We start from the raw sequence: 20,500 nt of genomic DNA, 5'->3' as shown, positions 1-20,500 counted from the left end.
AAGGTGGAGCTGAGACAGTATTTCCAGCTCGTTGGTCAGGATTCACTTTGGTATGTGGCCATGTACATTCATCCATCAGCAGGGTTGAAGTTTGGTAGCGGAGAGGTTCACACTGGGGATTCTGGGAGTAAAATGCCAGAGCACAAAGCGAGCGTTGAGTTTTACTCTGTCAAACGTTTAGCTGGCAGCCATGATGCCTTGGCCTGAGATCAGTCTGGGTCCAGAAGCATTAAGATTCTGCCCCACACCCCTTTCCCTTGTAAGTCCAGCAAATGAGAGGGTCTCCTCATGTTCGACACATGAATCAGCTGTTTGACTTGGCCCTCCTCTGACTCCAGCAGCAGGGAGGGATGGAGAGGTAGAGGTCTGCACCGCCCCTCTCCTCTCTCTCCATGTGGATGTTTAATCTTCAGGACATATTACCTCAGTGACCAGATCTGAGGCAACGGCCGTGATTGTCTGAAAAATCCAGAGGGCCCTAAACAATTAGTGTCACCTTAATGATGCAACCTTGCCATTAATCCTTAGAGACGGAGCATTTTAAATCAACAGATCTCTGCCAGACTTACAGTGTGCCATCTTGTTTAACCTCTATTAACCGAGACCAATTGGAATTCAAGACACTGTGTTGTTATTTTCTTCTTCAAAAGCAACAACACTCAGAAGCCAGATAGTAGAGTCACCCAGGGCTTTATTCACTGTCTCCCAGTACCACCGGTTTCCACTCCCTGTGATTTGATGACCCAGTAACAAAGAGGACCTTTATATCCTGCTGCTGTTGTGATTTCACTACCTGTAGCAACAAGGCAGTTAAATGACTGTGCCAGTGTTTCTGCACATTTTAATTCCAACTAATGTAGGAATTAAACTTTACATTTTTGCTGGAAACTTTTCAAATGCATGTTGTAGCTACAGTAGTGGAGTTTCCTGCCGTTTCCCACTAACAGGCAACCATTGATTTCCATTCATATCTGGAAAGCTTTATGTTTCATAATCCATCAAAGTGACTATTACATCTGGATTATTTGTGGTCAAAGTTAAATTTATTGTTCCTTGTGAAATACATTGGAAAAAATTGATCCCAAAACACAAAAGGATGGTTTGTAACATTGTGATGTTAAGTTTATGGAGCCTGACAAATAAATAGGAACACTGAGTTGAAAAATAAAATGAGCTAGATAAATAAATAGAATACAATAGAGGAGTAATTTTATCAACTGATTTGAGGTTTGAAGAATTGATTAGAGGATAAAGGAAAAGTATAAAGGTGTATATTTATTTTTACATCAATTTTTATTATATAACAGTTAATATTTATTGATGTTTTTAGCTATATTTTTTTTAGCTCCATAAAAGCAAACATTCTTTGCAGTGAATAAGCTAAATGTGAAGTAAAGCACAGTGTCTTTAAGAATATAATTGTTGTGATGGTGGTTATGTCGAAGGACTTTTCATTTTTCATTCTTGTCTTCAGGGAAGTACACTTGCAAACAGATGGTCACAATCTCATCTCCACAAGTCACCTCGTCTTCAAAAAGAAGTCGGAGAAAGATCAGCTGAAGTGCTCTGACGTAGCTGGCCCTGCCGTCGTCAAGGTAATGGATGAAAATGGCTTTGTAACGCAGCCTCTGTTAGTCCTCCTAGAGTTCAGATTAGGTCTGAACCCCCACCTCCCTCCACAGAACCCACTCTCCCCCGCCTCTACCATCCATCTGTCTTTGGAGCCAATAAGATGTCTAATCACCCAAACATAGTGAACACCCCAGAGTCCTTCAGTCTTGCTGGAGTCTTGGCTACTTTCCAGTTCTGCTATAGTAGAAGTGTGCATGTGCTCCTGCTGCATCATGGTCAAACAAATGTACAAATGTAAATGTAGATGTACAGTAGTGTACCATGATATTTTGTCATGTTGCCAGGATGACGGGTGGTAGGCCCGATGCTTTTTGTGCACAAAATTCATTTTGAGACACGGAAGTCTGCAGCACAAAATACACTTTGGAAGTTTTTTTCCTGTCACCCAGGTAATTCTTCCTGTTTCGAAGGCACATAAACGTGTCTTGTCCACAGGGTACAGCTGACTTCCTGGTTATAAAATCGTATATATGATCCACATTTCGTAAGTGTTGTTGCTTACATTGTTTAAATCAGTGTGAGCCTGCTGTATCTATTTCATATGAGCAGCCTCACATTTATCTTGTGAATCAACTGCACAAAGTACAGCTTCACTACTACAAGCTACATGTTTTCTCAGTCTAACTTTTGAGGTAATGCCAGTTGCCTACTGTGACCATGGTGTATGGAAAGTGTTCCCAAATAATAAACTAAATATGGAATAATATAGCATAGACTATGAGAGATTTGGATCCATGAACCACAATGTCTGGGTTACAATTTACCTGGGGATCATTTTTGCATCTCTCTTTCATTTCCTGTCAGCTCACTATTGTTTCTGTTAAAGCCTTAAAATGCCCCCCCCAATATACTTGGCATATGACATAATTCCTTGGAAATGAATTGACTCTCATCTGTTTATTTGACCAAAACAGTAATACTGAGAAATGTGATTTTAATTAAAGATTAAACTAATTTTATGATAAATTATTCCCATTAGAGTAAGCAGGTATTTAATGAACGATCATAAGCTGTTACGTCCTTGTTATGTAACTGTGTCATGCACTGTGATCCAAAGAGGAGCGACAACAGCTCTGAGGTTTTGTCTTACATGTTGTTTTTGTCCCCTCACACAGTGGGACCCAAAGTACTTTTATTAAATCCTGCAGGTTTATGTGTTGGACTCTATATCCTACATGTGCCACATTTAATATTTTACTCTTTGTCTGAGTATTATTCATCCGCGTATCTCTCAATCTGCGGGTACTTTCTCTGATTAGATTGAAGATCTCTTTGTTCGATCAAACTCTGTTTCTGTTTTTGTGAGAGCGCATGTGTGGTCAGGTTGAATTGGTGGCCAGACCCTGTCACACAAATTCCTTTTCATTCAGTTGGTACAGAAAGAAAGAGAGAAAGACAAAAAGGGGTGAAAGTAAGAGTGAGACAGGGAGTGAGTCAGAGGCCGGGGAGGAGGGAGGAGAGAGGAGAGGGGGAGAAAGCCAAGAAGCATTTGTAGTTGAGTGGACGAGCACAGACAATCCCTGGCGCACAGCTTTTTGAGTGTCATGTAAACCACCCCTTCGCTCTCCCTTTTTTGTCCCATTCACTGCCTGCCACCCTCCCTTCTCTCTGCCCCACCCTGTGGCCTCTCTGCTTTGCACTTGGGGGGTTCTCTTGCCTCTATAAAAGCTCTGTTTGTGCCCCGAGTGAGCTTCAGTCCCAATCATGGAGAGTCAGAGAGTCCAGTCCTCGTACAGGAAGCGTTTCGGGCCTCAGGGCTCCAGTGCCTCAGGAGTCAGACTTGGGAGCCTTCCTTCCAGCCGCTTCTCCTGGCATGGCAGCCCTCGCAACCTCACCCACTCCAGCCCCGTATCCAGGATCTCCCTGGGCTCAACCAACGCCGCCTTTCTCCTGGGGAGCCCCGGGGACCGACTGGACTTCTCAGCTGACTCCCTGATGAAGGCCCAATACAAGGAGACTCGCACCAATGAGAAGGTGGAGATGATGGGCCTGAATGACCGATTTGCCAGCTACATAGAGAAGGTGCGCCTGCTGGAGCAGCAGAACAAGGTTTTGGTGGCAGAGCTGAACCAGCTGAAGGGGAAGGAGCCCAGCCGCCTTGGAGACATCTACCAGGAGGAGCTGAGAGAGCTGCGGCGGCAGGTGGACGGTCTCACTGCTGGCAAAGCTCGGCTGGAGATAGAGAGGGACAATCTGGCTGCAGATGTGGGAACCCTCAAGCAGAGGTAGGAGGAAACAGGGCGGGACTCCTGTGAGTTGATGTGATGCACACAGTGGTAAAAATCTATCTTCTGTCTCTTCTTCGCTGTTAGTATTTTACAAATTGGCAAGAATAATTTCTATTTAGCTTATTTGTACTTTTTGCTGATAAAAGAAGTGACACTTATGTTAAAGTTAACATTCATCAAAACTATTACACAGTAAGTTTCCCTGGAAAATAATATAATCTGAGATAAAGTATAAATGTAGAAAGATTCTTGCACAATTTTTTTTATATGTTAAGAATAGAAATAGACACAAACAATTCATTAAGGCTACAAACTATGACCAATGAGCTTATTAACATAAAGACAAAGTTTAAATTATCCAATCAAAAGACAGAGGAGGAGCTCTACCCTCCTTCTTCTGTGTACATGGGCTTTATACACTGACTTTCTAGTTTTAGCTTCCACTCTAGTGTGCAAGATTTTTCATACTCTAGTTTTACTAGGGTTTTGCATCTTGTCGGTTCAAAGCAAAGTAGCACCACCTATAAAATGTAAATCACCATCACTGGTTTCTCACACATGTGTAGACAACAGGCTTTGTTTAACTTGGCTCTGGCTCAGTGTTGGTACTGTGCATTGGTTGTTTTTGGGATTTTGTCAAATACCAGAGGAAGAAAGATTCGTTCAGTTAGACTAGCTTTGAAGTCTCCCAGAGTAAAAAAAGACAGGTTTGTTGCATAGTTGAATGTTTTCTTTTTAAATTACAAATGCATTTATATGCAGATTTGGTTTGTCTCTGATTGGTTGGAATGCAGACCACTGTGCTCTGCCCTAGCTTTACTCCTGGATCCCTCTTTACAAACTTGATCCTGACTGAACCCCTCGTCGCATTGAGTGTGGAGGAATGAGGCTAACACAATGGTAGCCCTTCACAAAAGGAGCAGACAGCCAGGCAGATGTTCTCTTGTCTCCTGTTACTCCAAAACAACTATTCCCTCCAGTTGCATATCCAGCGTTTTTCACTTAAGGTGCACAAGTGGCGTGAATCTATAATTTAATTTAGTCGGGAGAGTGAGTGATTGAACGACCCTGAAAGTTTACTTCAGATGCCTTTCTGCCCTCTGATTACCACGCAGCTGCTGGTCCTCTCAAAGGACGCAGAGTGAATAGTGATGGTCGTGGCTGAGAAGGTCAAAGGTCACCACTTTTGTGCTTCCTACTTCTCTCCTCGAACCACTCTATTCAGCAAACTCTGCGTGACACTGTACAGATGTTACTCCAAGTCAGAGCATTTATGTTTCCATGACTCTGTGTGTATGGCAGATGGATTGCAGGGTGCTGCGTGTCTGTGTGAGAGGCTGTGCGTGTATGGATCCTTGTTGTGTGTGTGTGTGTGTGTGTGTGTGTGTGTGTGTGTGTGTGTGTGTGTGAGTGCGTGTGCGTGTGTGTGTATATGTGTGTGTGAGCTCCATCCCGTGGGAAAGGCCTCTGGCTGTTATATTGGAGTGAATGTGTAATGATGCGTAAGCTGCCCTTTCAGCTGAGCCCCCGTCGTCCCCTGCAGCACGGGGAGCAGCTCTGAAGTTCACAGTAAAATCTGATCAAAATGCTTGAAGTATGTTTTCAGTCCTCACAGTTTGACTCTTTATTATACAGAAAGTCTCATTTGAATTTCAGAATACTGTACATTTGTTTCTCATAAAGGAGGCGCCCAGAAAAAAGCTAAAACTGTTTTAGAGTTTATGTTAATTAAAAATGTCCCAAAAAATTGAGTTATAGACAGTATAGGTAACAATGAATATAGGAATTATTAAGTTTTAGTATTAGTTTCAACAGAACAAATGCACATAACAAACATAAAAAAAGACTTTGGATGTTGTAGTCATTTGAAAAATCTTGCTAATTATGTGAACAAATAAACTACAAAAAACTGGAATATTGTTCACGGGATTTTTCATGAACATTGGCAGAGAAATAAGTTGTTGTTGTTGTTGTTGTTGTTGTTGTTGTTGTTGTTGTTGTTGTTGTTGTTGTTGTTGTTGGTGTGTGTGTGTTTGTGGGCCAGGTGTTTCTCATGTTGTGGGGACCTAAGTCTGTTTATGGGGACTCGTAAGGTTAGAGTAAGGGTTAGGATTAGGGGTAGTAGTAGTTACAGTTACAGTTAGAGTAAATCTCCAGAAAATCAATGTAAGTCAATGTAATGTCTTCCATCTTTATTTCAAGCTTTTATTCCTTCTTGTGATTTACTCAGGTTGCAAGATGAGATTGGCCTCCGACAGGATGCAGAGAATAATCTGAATGCCTTCAGACAGGTAATTCTGCTTCCTGGAGTCATGATCTAAATAGTTTAGACATTCAATATATCTGACTGTCCGTGCTCATTCCTCTACGTGCCTCATTGTTTGCATATAGGATGTGGATGAGGCATCTCTAAACCGAGTCCAGCTGGAGAGGAAGATCGATGCCCTGCAGGATGAGATAGACTTCCTGAAGAAGACTCATGAGGAGGTAAGAATAAAACTAAAAGAAGACGGATCGTGAGTGAACTTTAACTATAATTACTATTAATTAACATAATATCAACAATCAATTTCTTTAATCACATCTGTGTAACGCATTTAAATGTTTACTCTGGTCTTAACCTTTTTTCCAATACCCTGTCCCAACCTCAGGAGCTACGTGAGCTACAGGATCAGATCATGGCCCACCAGGTGCATGTTGATGTGGATGTGTCCAAACCAGACCTGACTGCTGCTCTGAGAGACATCAGGGTCCAATATGAAACCATGGCCTCTTCAAACATGCAGGAGACAGAGGACTGGTACCGATCCAAGGTCAGAAGACTCAGATATGCCTTTTATGAAGTATATAGCACTGAGAAGTCGAGTGATACAGCATCAAATAACATTAGATACAATAGTAACAGTTAAATGAGGAGACTCATATATATATAAAGCAAAGGACATCGCACAGACTTAGAGGCTGAGGCTGATGGACTGTTTGTCTTTGCACACAGTTTGCTGACCTGACAGATGCAGCCAATCGAAACGCTGAAGCCTTGCGCCAAGCCAAGCAGGAGGCAAACGAATATCGCCGCCAGATCCAAGTGGTGACCTGTGACCTGGAAGCTCTCCGTGGGACAGTAAGTCCTCCAAACCACAGAAAAGACCGTGTGAAACATTGCCACTGTATTATCTAATCATTCGTTTTCCAATCAGTGTCTGCCATCTGTGATGGGAGGGACATGATTCTTCTTCTTCCGTTTCATATTCAGTTACATTTTGTGATTCAAATGAGAGAATTTGACCCCATAAGATTACAGTGCAGTCAGAGCCAGTAACACAGTGGCTCTGTATTCTATCACAGTAGATTTGAGGATGTTTACATCCACATCAGGTGAGCAGTGTAACAAGTTGCTGTTGGGACCAAACTACCCTTAATAAAACTTTCATGTTTTTTTGATAATCAGTCATGCATTTGTATCTTTAGTATAGAGGTATAAAAATTCACAGATATCATTTTACTAGTTTGAGCACAGCCACAAAAGGTGATTGATCAGCTGGTTCTATAGTGATGACACCACCGTACATGACTTGGTGGTAACTTTAAGCCAGGTTTAAGCCTCGTATTTGCTGGCATCTTTATTTTAACATCGGACATGCTAATGGACTATAATTAGCGTTATGCTAGCTGCCATGTAAGGATCATTGTCCAGTTGCACTCTTCAAAAATTGGGAAACTATAAAATAGGTTTGCAAGTCCTGCACTGTTCAGTGAACACCTTCAAACAACCTTAAAGCTGACTCTAACCTTGTCATCACCTGTCATTTTTTCATTTTAAGTCCACTGTGCTGGAGAGCCACACGTAGGAGAAGCAACTGTGCTAATAGTCCTGGTAAAAAGCAGTAACAGAAATAATAGAAGCAGCAGCAGAAGAAGAAGGCTGACCAAAAAAGTAGTTGTAGCAACAGTGGCAGTTACGGGTAGATTTGCAGTAGCAGTAGTAGTAGTAGTAACAATAGTAGTAACAGAGGACACAGTAATGGAAGCAGTAAAACTAAAATTGTTAGTGTTGGCAGCAGAATCTGAGTAGAACATCAAGTGAAACTCAGTCAACTACAGCAGAGGCTGGTTGCTGGTGTTCATTACTGGATTTTCAGCTCATCACTCATGTCTTGTTTCTCCTCCCTCAGAACGAGTCTCTGGAACGTCAGCTCCGGGAGATGGAGGACCGCTTCGCCATGGATACCGCTGGTTACCAGGATTCGGTGAGCCGTCTGGAGGAAGAGATCCAGGCGCTGAAGGAGGAGATGGCGAGGCACCTGCAGGAGTACCAGGACCTCCTCAACGTCAAGCTCGCCCTGGATATTGAGATTGCCACCTACAGGAAGCTGCTGGAGGGAGAGGAGAGCAGGTGAGCCAGAGCCTGGTGGGACTGGTTGGTTATGACACAAGCACCGAATGTAAACAAGTATATATGATATTGTGGTTCCTTATCTGTTTCCTCCAGGATCACTATTCCAGTTCAGAGCTTTTCCAACCTGCAGTTTAGAGGTCAGTATCAATTGTGACCCATGTCTTTTCTTCCCCTTATTGATCGAGCTGCTTTTGTTTTTACATACAATTTGAAAGGGGATGAAAATCAGTACAATCAGTTTATCTGGATAATGCTTGTTCGTAGAAAAGTAGAAATTCTGGTTTGATGGTGAGACTATAGAAAAGGTTGGGGGTTGGTAAAAACAGTAGGAAATTCTGTCATTAGTTTTCCTGATATATTGTGATAAAAATAAGTCTTGGTGAACTGGAAATTTTAGCCCAATAGGGGAAAAAAATAAAGCCTAACTATCCTCTGGACACCATTAATACCCATAAGAATTGTCATAGCTACCCAGATGTGGTGACTGTCCAGATGTCCCCTCAATGTTATATTTTGGAAAACTGGATATTCTGGCCTTTCTTGCTGGATTCCCTAGGGGGTGACTCTTACATCCTCATCCTTTTAACACATTGTAATTACTGTATGTGATAGCACTTGAAGGCACAGTAAAAAAGACCTTTAAGCAGAAGATAATAAACTTCCATCCACTGCACTGCAATGAATGTTCCCCTTTTCTCTCTCACTCCGTCTGTTCATACTCTAGAAACTAATCTGGACACCAAAACCCCAGAGGCCCACGTGAAGAGGAGCATCCTGGTTCGAACTGTGGAGACCAGAGATGGGGAGGTATGCGCTTTCACAGAACAACACTCACAGTGAAGCAGGCCAATCTGCACATTGCACCTCTTACCCAATCCCTCTGGAGGGCAATGTTGAACCCTTCTGCAGGTTTTCACAATCATTCACTGTGGCTCTCCACACCTGATGCCTTGTTCGACTAATACAAAAACTCACCAGAGATTTGTTTTTTTTAAAACTCTGATCTCTTGTTTTTTTTTTCCAGATCATTAAGGAATCAACCACTGAACACAAAGATCTTCCTTAAAGTTTTACAACCAGCTCTCCCATCTCATCCTCAGTCAAAATATGAGGATTTTGAATTACATTTTTTTTTAATTTCCAAACCCCAAAGCAGTCATTACATCATTTAATTTTTCTCTACCTTGATCGTCATCATTAGATTAATCTGTCCACTGTCCTACAACCATATCATAACCGTAAGACACTCTGAGACTTCATCGCTACAATTTCTGCCAAAAACATCCATGTTTAACTTTTTGTACAGCTCCACTGTTAGCTTGAGTTGGCTCTAGGCCATAACAACTACAGGAATTGACTGGTAATCTGTTTAATTTTAACTCAGACTGACAGACCAGATTTTTAGCATTGTTTCAGATTAGCTGCCATAGAGGAGGCCTTGAAATGTAGCCGTCGTGTTCAGCTAATATGTAGCGTGGTGGAGGTTGACATGTGGTTATTGTGTATGTGAAATTTTGCAAGGGAAGTACAAGAAGGAGTCGGGGGTTTGCAGACGTTAGAATTGGATTTAGGTAGGGGGACGAGAGACTTGTGTATGTTAGAGCAGCTTTTGGCAGGATGACAGGTGAATCTGGGCGCATTTTTAAACCTCGACTGGTGCTATCTTACATTTCATTCCTTTGCAGCGGCAGCCATCTCTGCTTAGGTGTCGCCTCATGTATTAAAGGTCCTGCACACGTGCAAAAGTGTTTTCACATAGTCTCTCTTGTTACTGATTAGACCTGTTCTCAGGTTTGAATTGGACAGCGATATGCTGGGATTTGTCTTAGATCCGCTGCGGCCGCTCTGAATGTGTAGACACTGTGGCCAGGAACTGACTTTACAGATAGGTGCAGTGTTCTGCATGTAACTTAGTCTGACAAAGAGAAAGTACACTAAGCAAAGCCTGACAGCCCACAAGAACAGAGCAGGGTTAATTTGCATAATCAGACATACTGAGATGGTGAAAGGCAATAAAGGAGAAATCGCTGCAGAGTCCAAAATGACACTAAAACCATTCCAATTGTCTTGCAAATTTGTCTCGCAAAATTGCAGTGATCCATTTATCTCACCTGTAAAAACCTTTGCCTGAATTCTCTCTGAATCTCTTTGAGCAATCAATTTATATTCATTGATCAAAGTCCTGAGAAGTAGTCTGATCAGCAGAATAAGCGGGAACAACTGAGTGTGTAGGGCCATTAAAGTTTCCTACATGAATTTACCTCGACTCTTCTGCAGCCTTTTTTATCCACCACACACTCAGCCGGTGGCATATTCTGTCTCTTGAACACAACCTGATAACAGACATCATCATTTTTTGACACCAGAGCGTGTCAGGGTATTCCCACTTGTCTAGCAGAGGTGATAGGGACAGAGCTGGGTTGGAAGTGGTGTTTGGAAACTGACTCGACCTTTGCCCTCCAGCTTCCAGTTAATCCACCAACCTCCCTCCTCCAAATTCACCAGCCAGTTTCTCTAGTGTTTTACTGATAGCAGAGAGAGACACAGAGATGGAGGACAGTGCTGGGAAGATAACCCGCAACAGAAATGGACCAGGAACCCTTGTGGAGGACGTTGGGGTAAAGGAGGCTGCATCTAAGGATGGATGGATGGACGTCACATCTTGTGATTTTTTTTTTTTTTTTTTTTTGGGAGGCCCTGCCGACTGTAGCCGTGCTGACAGGTCCTGCCGCTCATGAGTGGTGCTACGCTGAAGCCGCCTGTCTCTGTGCTCATCGCCAAGGACACACTGATTCGTGTTCTCATGTGCCTCCCACCTTCTCCCCTCCTCACCTTCCACCACACAACCCCTCCTCCTCCCATTAACATGCAGCCCGCTCTCGTATTCTTTTTTGTTTTGTTTTGTTTTGTTTTTTTTGGGTTTTTTTTGAATGTCGATTTAAATAGAAATTCTGACTTTTGTAGCAAAGATGCAGCTTTTTTCAGAACAAACCTCTGCAGACGTGAATATAACATTAGTTTTGACCAATGCTGCAAACCATGACATCATGTTAACTTAACAACAATAAAACATTTTCTTTGTTAGAATTGATGCCTCTTGTTTTGTTTAATATATTTCAAAATGGTTGCTCCGATTTAACACTGACACAGTACATCATCATCTTTTCTATGTGCTGACAGTTAAGGGTATTAGAGGGCTGACAGAAGCAGACAGGCACTGTTCATCATAACTGATTGTTCCTGCCCATTAGGCAAGCTGTACCGCCAAGCAGATGGGTTCACTTCCTTTAATGTCACAGCTCATTATGAGTGTTACTGTATGTCCGGGCAGAGAGGTACTTGTGGCCAAAAATAGTGTCGCCTGGGATGCAAATAAACACCTGCACTTGATGGATTGATTTTATTGACAGGGAAGGAGGAAAATATTTCAAGGGATCGTAATCTAGGAATTCAATTTATCCTGCCCTCATGCTCACTTTGGAGTTTGGTGTGGTTTGTTTGAGAGTGATGAAAGAATAGGTTCACACGTTTTCAAGTCTGTCTTAAACCAGTGATCAGGTTCAGCATATGTACACTGAAACAGTCCTTCTGTTCATGCTGTCCATTAAAAGATCACTTCCTAATGGTAAGGGATGGTGGAAAAAAAACTCACTGTCCATATTCATGAGTTATCCATCCACTGCAGGTCAGCAAAAAACACTAAGAGGGATTGTTTTACTTAAAAGACTTGATTTGATTAACTCTGCTAAAGTTCAAATAATCCATTGGAAGCATGTTAATAAGAGCTAGCATGGGAGGGATGATTACAGCAACCAAAAACTGGTTCAGTGTACATGCGGGTATGTGACTACTGAGTTGAAATAATACACAACACGTCCTACATTTTCCGTTACTCACATCCTTTTTAAGAGCTGTTTGAGTCTCCAAATCTTCTCGAGGGCTGCTTGATTATTGCAATAACAGAAATTTCTCCCAATTAGGAAAAAGCTTGAACAAACTGACTCTGGCTGTGTCGTAGTCAGAATCCAGTATGGTGACTGTACAGCTTGTGAGGATTCAAGCAGCATTTTAAGTGCCATATGCTGTGAAAAAATCTTTTTGATAATGGAAAATTAATTGAAAAAAAGAGTTGGAAAAGGACCGGCTCAGAGCGTGAATGGCTCAGAGTATCGTCTAAATGAAGGCTCATTGCACAGAGTGAACATTTGTATTGATTCTGTGGGTTAAATAGAAGCATGAAGAGGAATAGAGGGGCAGTTATAATCTAACAAACAGATAAACAGCATATATTGAGCACAGATCTCTTCCTCAGGCGGAATAAAGAGCTCAAATGTTAGATCATGTCCTCTCATTTGTTTATCTTCTAGGTTTTTTTTTTTTTAAGTTATATTTTTGGGCATTTTTGCCTTTATTTTTGATAGTGCAGTGAGATAGACAGGAAAGTCAGGGAGAGAGACTGAGGGGATGACATGCAGCAAAGGGCCATGGGTCAGATTTGAACCCCCCCCACCCCCCACCATGTTTCTGCTGTGTGAACCTGTCTCTTATTTCTTCTTTGTCTCCGGTTTGTTTCTGTTTGTCTGTGATTGGTGGGCGTGGGCGTTACAGCTCCAATCCACACTTCCACCCTTGCACCTGTTCCTGATCAGCTCATCACATCACCAAGACTCTGCAGTGTATAAAGACCAGCTCTTCACTCCACTCTTTCAGCCAACTTTTGCCCAGAAAAATCTTGTTTTCTTTCTCTTGAATCTCATTAATTCCAGTTTACCTGTCCCTCAGGTCCACTCTCGCTTGCCTGTCCCATGTCCTGACTCATCCAGCTCACTGGTTTGTCTACAAAGGACAGCACAAGGTCCCCCTGCACTCAGCCTCAACCTGGCCCAGTCACCTGTCCTGCTCTCCAGCCCGAACCCTGAATCAGACATATACTACTGCTTGGACAACAGCCTTGATGACATGTGGCACTAGTCGCAAATCATGCCTCTGTAGATAAATATGTTCTCCTCTCATTTTCCTTTGGAGTGGTGTGTGTGTGTGTGTATGTGTGTTTGTGTGTTTTGAGGAGTGGCTCAGTGTGTGTAAAGTACAGTACGTATCTCTTTTGCCTGGCTCTTATCAGGGGAATGGAGGTTCTCAGGTCTGCACTGAAGGTGACCCTGAGCTGAAGGAATTCCAGGCAGATAAAACTCTCTGACGTCTGGCTCTGAAACACTTTCCCATCCAGCCCTGTTCCACACGGCTTTGAAGGGGTGAAAGGTGACAGAGATGGGCATTTTTAAGTTCATTATCTTTCCATAGTCGGTGCGAGGCGACAACAGCTGTCATGTAAGCTCTAGAAAACATGAAGAGCACGTGGTCTTGTTAGAAAATGCCAACCCTTTTTGTTGAAATACACAAGCGCAGACAATACATCCAGCGGATGTGCACATGACTGAAAATACCCCTCATTATAATTTTTATGTAGTTTTCTTCCAGCAAGACATTCCTTACTTCCTTAAGGAATGCTGGTGTTGGGTCTCATTGGTGCAGCAAACAATTCCAACATAGTAGAAAGCACATACCACCACCAAGGCAGTATATATATTGTAACGCTGATGGAAAAACATCAAACATTTTAAAGCTGCATCTGAGCTGAACCTGCATCAAAATACATTACAGCATTACTGAGGAGTAGTTTAGACAATAAACCGATTAATCACATGACAGAGAACAACTTTTTTGACAAGTTTTCATTCACTATATATAATTTTTGTGCAAATGTCAAACATCAAGTTTCTCAGTTGTGGGTTGTGCTAATTTTGTTTGTATAAATGGGTATAAATCAATGGGGTTTGTGCCATTGCTGTGGACAAAACCAGCAGCTTGAGGACATAAAATTGAAGTTCACGATAAATTGATTTATCGAGTAATAAAAGGAGACAAACTGATCATAAAAACAATGCCCATATAATATACAGTATGAAAGAAAAATGTGGGATTTTCCAAATTTGATAACTTGATAAATGGTTAATGGACAATTACTTATGCCCTGTCTTGTGTTTCTCAGTACTCTTGATGACCTACTGATGCAGATCCGCACCAAAAACCTATCGCCGAAATCCACGGACATCTGTGTAGTTAGTATACTTCACGTTTTTGAGACATCCTGCTGACCAATAATCACACAATAAACAGACAAGGTAAGGTTCTCATATGTGTAAATAGCAGGTACGACAAACTAACATGTGCCCTCTTTCGTGCACATTCCTGTCTCACTTGGCTCTCACACCAAAGGGTCATGGGAAGGCATGTGTTCTCCTGGGTTAATTTTAGCCCTCATTTCATCAAGGCCATTGAGACAAAACACAGACCAACCACCTCAGTCGGTCTACCGGACCGTGAACCCACTCGCCCTCTGATCTCCAAACACCCTTTACGGACTGAACCACTGTATCAGCGAGCATGTGCTCATACAAAATACTTTTCTTTGGACAAAGTGGAGCGATGACTTCTCAGATGTGTAGGTCACCAACCTGCCAGCTCAGCAGGTCATGAATGGTCTCCTAATGGTCTGTTTTAATGATTTAGATAAAGATAGGTCACATCTAGACTCTGTAAAGCTCAGATATCCTATGGAACTACAATAGGACTTGGTAGCACGCATTCCTCCACCAAGGCCAAACATTTTCTTCCCCCAGATCCAGATTGTATTTCAGAAGTTATACAAAGTCATAGATGTCGATATGTTTAGATCAAGATACAAACGTGATTTCCTGAGACATTGACGAAAACGCCCTATCTCGCAATGTTACAACAGGTGATAACAAACTCCAGGATCTGCCCCTTTAACTGGAACTGCCCTTCCCTGACCCGATCACCATCCCTCCATCACGTTTGTAAATGAGTGAATTGTTAATTCAGTTCAGTAGTTTCTGTTTAATCCTGCTGATAAATAAACAAACAAACCAACAGAGATGGATGAAATCATCCTTGGCAGAGGTAATATATATCATTAAGTTTTTTAGATTAAGTCAAAGGAATAAGTGCAGGCATTATGTACGGTGTGTGTACCCACCAAGAGGCTGACCTGTAAATACCGCTCAATAGTAAACATCAATCAGACTCAGTTGGTCAATGAAACTTCGCTATGTTGTTTAACAAAACTAACAATGCTCAGTGTGTCTCAAGAAGACACTTGGAGCCTCTCCAGGTGACCTTTAAGTGGGCACCCAAATGAAACTCTGGCCTGAATGTCGGCTCTGTCTCAGAGTTCACTGCTGGTACCTGTTTGGGCTCAGGGAGAAGAGACTGGAATCCAGGTGAAAACACAATTGATCAAAATTGTATCACAAGTCCCAAGTCTGACTTTGTCACATTTGTAATGCAGATCGAGTCATGTCACCCAGGTCCACTGCAGTTTGCATGTCTGCCTGTGCTACAATAAAATCTAGACAGCAAATTGCCCGTCTCACAGTCTCAAGCCTAGCAGAGCACCTCATCTCCTCACCAGACTGTACGACCATGATTTATTTTCCTTTTTCATTTCTGACCCTTTTTTGGGTCTGTTTCTGCTTTATTGGCACTTCTCCAGCTCATCAGTGTGAGTGATTCATAATGTTGTAACGAAAGAAAAAAAGGAATATCACAGTGCATCCTTTTGTGCCACTGGAAGTACATCTAAAAAACACAGAGACACACTCCTTAAACATACAAACTGAAATTGTTTATTTTTTTAAAGATTTAAAGGGGACGCCAGACTAAGACACACACACACACACACACACACACACACACACACACACACACACACACACACACACACACACATACACACACATACAACCATACAACACAAGAGTGTTATTTCAAAGCTTATCATGGCTATAGTGTGATGGCAGTCACAGAGAAAGAGGATGCTGCTATTTTGAGCACAGAGACTTGTGATGTCGAATAAGCAGAGTAGAGCGATGAGGGTCTGCACTCTGTCAGTGTCAGACCGCTGTCAAGTCATCCACAGTGCAATAAACACAACCTCAGTATATGGATTCCAAAATAAAACAAGAAATACTTTCTATTTAAGTATTGGCTCATGCAAAGTCTCCAAATCCTAATATATCCTAATAAATATTGTGCCTCAAAATCCTTGATTGTGAAATTTGTTGTTTTCTTATTTTATAACCCTTAAATCCATAGGCCTATTTTTAAATACCATCCTATGCAATCTTAAAATATCTTGAGCTTGATCTTGATAATTGAAATTTTTTGGGAATTTGAGAAAAAATTCAGGCAACTATAACAAAAACCAGATGGTGTATCTTTTTAAATACTTGCCTCTTTACTATATAAATATAAAAAAGAGATATAAAAGATATAAAATCTTGTTATATTTTTAAATATTTGGTCGCACCAATAGCAAATTTAGAGACTATGAAAAAGAATTTCTGGGTCAAGAATTTGAATGTAAAATAAAACTGAAATGATAAGTTAATTCATTGGAAGAAAAAAAAACAGTATCTAAAAGCAAAGTGGAATAAAAGCCAAATATGATTGGCTTCATGCTTCTAAAATGTGAGCATTTCCTGTTTCACTCTGCTGTAAACTGAATATCTTGATTTTGTTTTCATAGATTAAACGATTAATTAACTGTTTAGCCAAATCATTAACTGATAAAAGAAACAATTATTGGTTGCAGTTATAATGCATATAACATTTATTTTATATGGGATTTGGGTGGCACTGTGACAAATTTTGAGACTAGCCTATATCAAATAAATAATCTGGGTTTACCACACCAAATTTGCGGAGGGTTACCATGGCTACGCGAAGACCTATTAACTCATAAAGCTGCTACCAAGCATCTTGGAGAGACAAACAAACTTCCCCTTAAGCGTGTTTCCGGGGGAATGAAATAGACTTTATTTTGAAAGACTAATTAAACCTCACTTCCACTTTGTCCTTGCTTACTCAGGCTGACTTGCCGCTGCTTACAACCGCTCTTGTCGAGCCGGGGGGCGGTGGAAGGGGAGTGGATCCAGGGAATCTGGCTAATAGGAGCTTCTTCTCCGACATCCTTATCGTGCAGTGTCCAAACTTGAGGGAGAATCCTGCGATTATAAAACACACCGAGAGATCTCTGCGCTCTGCTGCTGCTGCTGCTGCTGTTCACAACTTCTTCCCCCAAATACAGGTTCCCCCCAGGACCTCAAATCGTGGGAACTATGTACTATGCACTGTTTGTTTTTCTTTTTAAAGGTTAAATGATGTTGCATATGGCTTTTGCAGTATTTTAGTCTACTTTTCTTCACATTATCAGCGTGCAACATCCTGCATCTGCTATCGCCCTGGCAACCAGACCTCCTTTCTGTCATCCTCCTGCGCTTCACCCCTCACCATCAGCATCAGCCTGCGAGGAACAAAAGCCCGCTTTTTACGCTCGTCCTCCAAGTGGAAGCAGATTCTTTTTTTTTCTTTTTTTTTTCTTACCCTTTTAAACCTCTTTTCTATTTTGTTTATTTTAATTTTGAAATATATATATATAGTAAGGTTCATGTGTCGGAGAGGTCGTTTCTCTCAGCACCAAAATGCCTGTGAGACGCGGTCATGTTGCGCTCCAGAACACCTACCTGGACACTATCATCAGGAAATTCGACGAGCAAAGTAAGTGCACATGAAATGAGTGAAGTTATGACCATGTGTTGTTTAACCAATAAAAGCAACAGCAACAGGAAAACGTTGAAGATATCCTACATATCGATAACGATAGATCATTTTTCATTATGTGTAATATGATATAATGTATATAACATGCCTCTAATTAGTCGGATTAAAGGTGTTAGCCTCAGACAGATGTGGAAAGAAAGCGTGGTTTTAGTAGCTCCTGTTTTTGGAGTTTGTGACAGCGTATGGTTGTCATCAGGAGGAATAATGAGCTCTGCAGAAAGAAATGTACCTCATGATAGTTAAAATAAAGCATTGTGGCCTGTATGTTGCAGTGTTGGGTGTACTTTTACATAAATGAATGGGTTCAACCTTTTCATTTTGGTTGTTAAGTGTAATTTAATTCGTGACTTTCTTTTGTTCATTTGAGTTAGTGACATTATTACTTATAATTTTGTCTAGTTTTATTGTGTTGGATATTATTTGGGCTCTTTCACTCAGGCTGCTGGAGCCTGAGCAGGTGGCAGACCGACAGGCTTTTTATGTTACATTGAACTGCCTTATCTAATTTGTATCAGGGATGCTGACAGACCCCTGCTGCTCGTTTTATGTTTGAGGCACCTGTATGTTACCGCACCTGCATGTGTGTTTGCGAGTGCTCACATGATGCCTTACATTATGTTCCATTAGCCCTCTGGCTGCAAAGACAGACATTTAGGAAGAAAAAAGACTCCATTCTCCTGCAACCTCTGAGGCCTATCCTTTGTGTATCTTTTGCACATCCCGCATTGTACATCAGTCAGTCACGCCTCTGTTAATATCATTCGTAGAATAAAGAAGCTACACAACACACCCAATGTATTAAAAAAAATACATTGTCTGCTCTTCAGTCTACCTTTTGAGTCAGTCTTTCTCCTTCCTCTTGTCACATTTCCCCCCTTAAAGCACACTTTATCTCACGGTGGATCACTTAGAGTGTAGACTGGATGTGTAAGGTCCTGATCAGATACTGAGCAAACATGGAGAAATAGTTGACTGTCAATTTGCATTAGTCTGATCAGATCTGGGGCCAATGCTTGTAAATGTGGTGCACCTCAGAGAAAGAATCGATTATGTAATCCCTCTACTGTATGTCCCCAAATGTGTGTGTGTGCACGCGCAGCCACGTGCACGACCAGGTGAGTGCACGTGCCACAGTGGTGCTGCTTAGCAACGGTGTGACGATCAGTGTTTTCGCTGTGAGCCCCAGATAATGACTTTGGACAGGATGTGCTTTCCACCAGAGGAGCTCACCCATTTACTTTAAAGAGAGGGACAGAGAGAAAAGTCCCCTCCTCTCATCTGTGTGGGCAGCAAACAGGGAGAGCTGTTTAACCCAGTTCCACCACAGGATAATAAAAGGGCCAGTCAGAGGCTGCAGAGGTTATGTATGTACTTTTCATTTACCTCATTGAACTCCTCCATTAGCAGCCTTCGAACAAAACTGTCCTAATTCCCTTTCACGGTGGACAGTGTTTTTGGCATCGTGGCTGTTGCCGGTGCCACGTACATTTCAATCATCAATAATAGGATCTGTATGGTATATCAGCTTGGAATTACTGTTAAGGATTTTTTTTTTCTGAGTGCAAAGTAACTCTGAGATACTCCGTTTGACAGTCCAGGAATAACCATTATTGTTGTACCTGACACTGTTCAGCCACAGTTTCCCACAGGGTGAGAGATTATTGGTGGTGGCTGACCCCCGAGGGAGGGTCATCTGCTGGTGGGAAGACACATCAGAGTCCACTGATAAACAACCCATTTGTTCGCTAACATCCCAATTTGTAATGAATACAAACATATAAAAATGTAATTTGGCTGTAGGCAAACATGTGTGGGCTGCCCAAGTAGACTCCATATGTGGAAACACTACATTAAATAACATTCAAAGATTACAACAGCTATTAAACAAAATATAAAGCATTAAAAAAAACACATAAAACAGAACAGTAGATACACACAAAACAAAGTATAAATACATTAAAAAACATTAAAAACCACAATCAATGATAATAACATCAAATAAATAATAACAAGTACAGTATAGCAGTATAAGAATATGGGGAGATAATTAAACCCCTTGGCAAACGTGAATAATTCCAGATTAATTTAACAATGCCAGCTAAAATCTTACAGGCTAATCCTGACAGACGTCAACCACCTGTAAATTCCCACAAGTTACAAGAGAGCACGCGTGACGCCACAGAAGCTCTTATCTTAAAGTGCCCACCTGCTCCTCCTCAGTCCCTGGGGGGAAATTGTGACGCTAATAGCATTAGCGCCATGGAAAGGTGGAGTTCATTAGTTCCACTTCAGCTGATTGTGGAGTGCAGAGGAGGAAGCTTGTTCATTATCATGGCAGACCTCATCAGATACAAAGACATGCAGAAGACGAACACCCTGTACTTTATTGTATTTGATTAAATCTTAAAACAGTGTAATTGTAAATACATTGTAAATACTTTAAAATGAGAAAATTGAAGTAAGGAATAGATAAACACGTGTTTTGTTTATTTATTTACTTTTTTATAAGTAGCTGGATCTAATGGGATCACTTTTTTAGGAA

At 41.5% G+C, this 20,500-nt stretch overlaps 2 protein-coding genes across 5 annotated transcripts in view; both read left to right on the top strand.

The window, feature by feature from the left end:
• Window positions 1-3,336: 3,336 nt before the first annotated feature.
• LOC111217500 (glial fibrillary acidic protein) lies at window positions 3,337-11,343 on the top strand. Its single transcript, XM_022739397.1, has 9 exons — window positions 3,337-3,857; window positions 6,091-6,151; window positions 6,252-6,347; window positions 6,512-6,673; window positions 6,856-6,981; window positions 8,033-8,253; window positions 8,350-8,393; window positions 8,981-9,063; window positions 9,281-11,343. The coding sequence occupies exons 1-9, from the start codon at window positions 3,337-3,339 to the stop codon at window positions 9,320-9,322; spliced, it is 1,356 nt and encodes a 451-aa protein (XP_022595118.1). The 3' UTR covers window positions 9,323-11,343.
• Window positions 11,344-17,245: 5,902 nt separating this feature from the next.
• Window positions 17,246-20,500, top strand: part of LOC111217490 (potassium voltage-gated channel subfamily H member 6-like) — a 30,590-nt gene continuing 27,335 nt past the window's right edge. For all 4 annotated transcript variants that reach the window (XM_022739386.1, XM_022739385.1, XM_022739384.1 and 1 more), the window contains exon 1: window positions 17,246-17,895. In XM_022739386.1, coding sequence (XP_022595107.1) covers window positions 17,820-17,895 — 76 coding nt within the window. In that variant the 5' untranslated portion in view covers window positions 17,246-17,819. The remainder of the gene's footprint in view (window positions 17,896-20,500) is intronic.

Source organism: Seriola dumerili, unplaced genomic scaffold (assembly GCF_002260705.1).
Source record: "Seriola dumerili isolate Sdu_G_001 unplaced genomic scaffold, Sdu_1.0 BDQW01000044.1, whole genome shotgun sequence".
Taxonomy (NCBI): domain Eukaryota; kingdom Metazoa; phylum Chordata; class Actinopteri; order Carangiformes; family Carangidae; genus Seriola; species Seriola dumerili.
The sequence above is the reverse complement of the archived record's forward strand: the minus strand, read 5'-3'. Positions and strand labels throughout refer to the sequence as shown.

What these genes read in the sequence shown, in the direction of transcription:
- LOC111217500 (XM_022739397.1), top strand. Translation starts at nt 3,337, where the DNA reads ATGGAGAGTCAGAGAGTCCAGTCCTCGTACAGGAAGCGTTTCGGGCCT. An exon ending in GTGGGAACCCTCAAGCAGAG is followed by an intron (nt 3,858 to 6,090) that starts GTAGGAGGAAAC and finishes TGATTTACTCAG; the next exon opens with GTTGCAAGATGAGATTGGCC. An exon ending in CTGGAGGGAGAGGAGAGCAG is followed by an intron (nt 8,254 to 8,349) that starts GTGAGCCAGAGC and finishes TGTTTCCTCCAG; the next exon opens with GATCACTATTCCAGTTCAGA.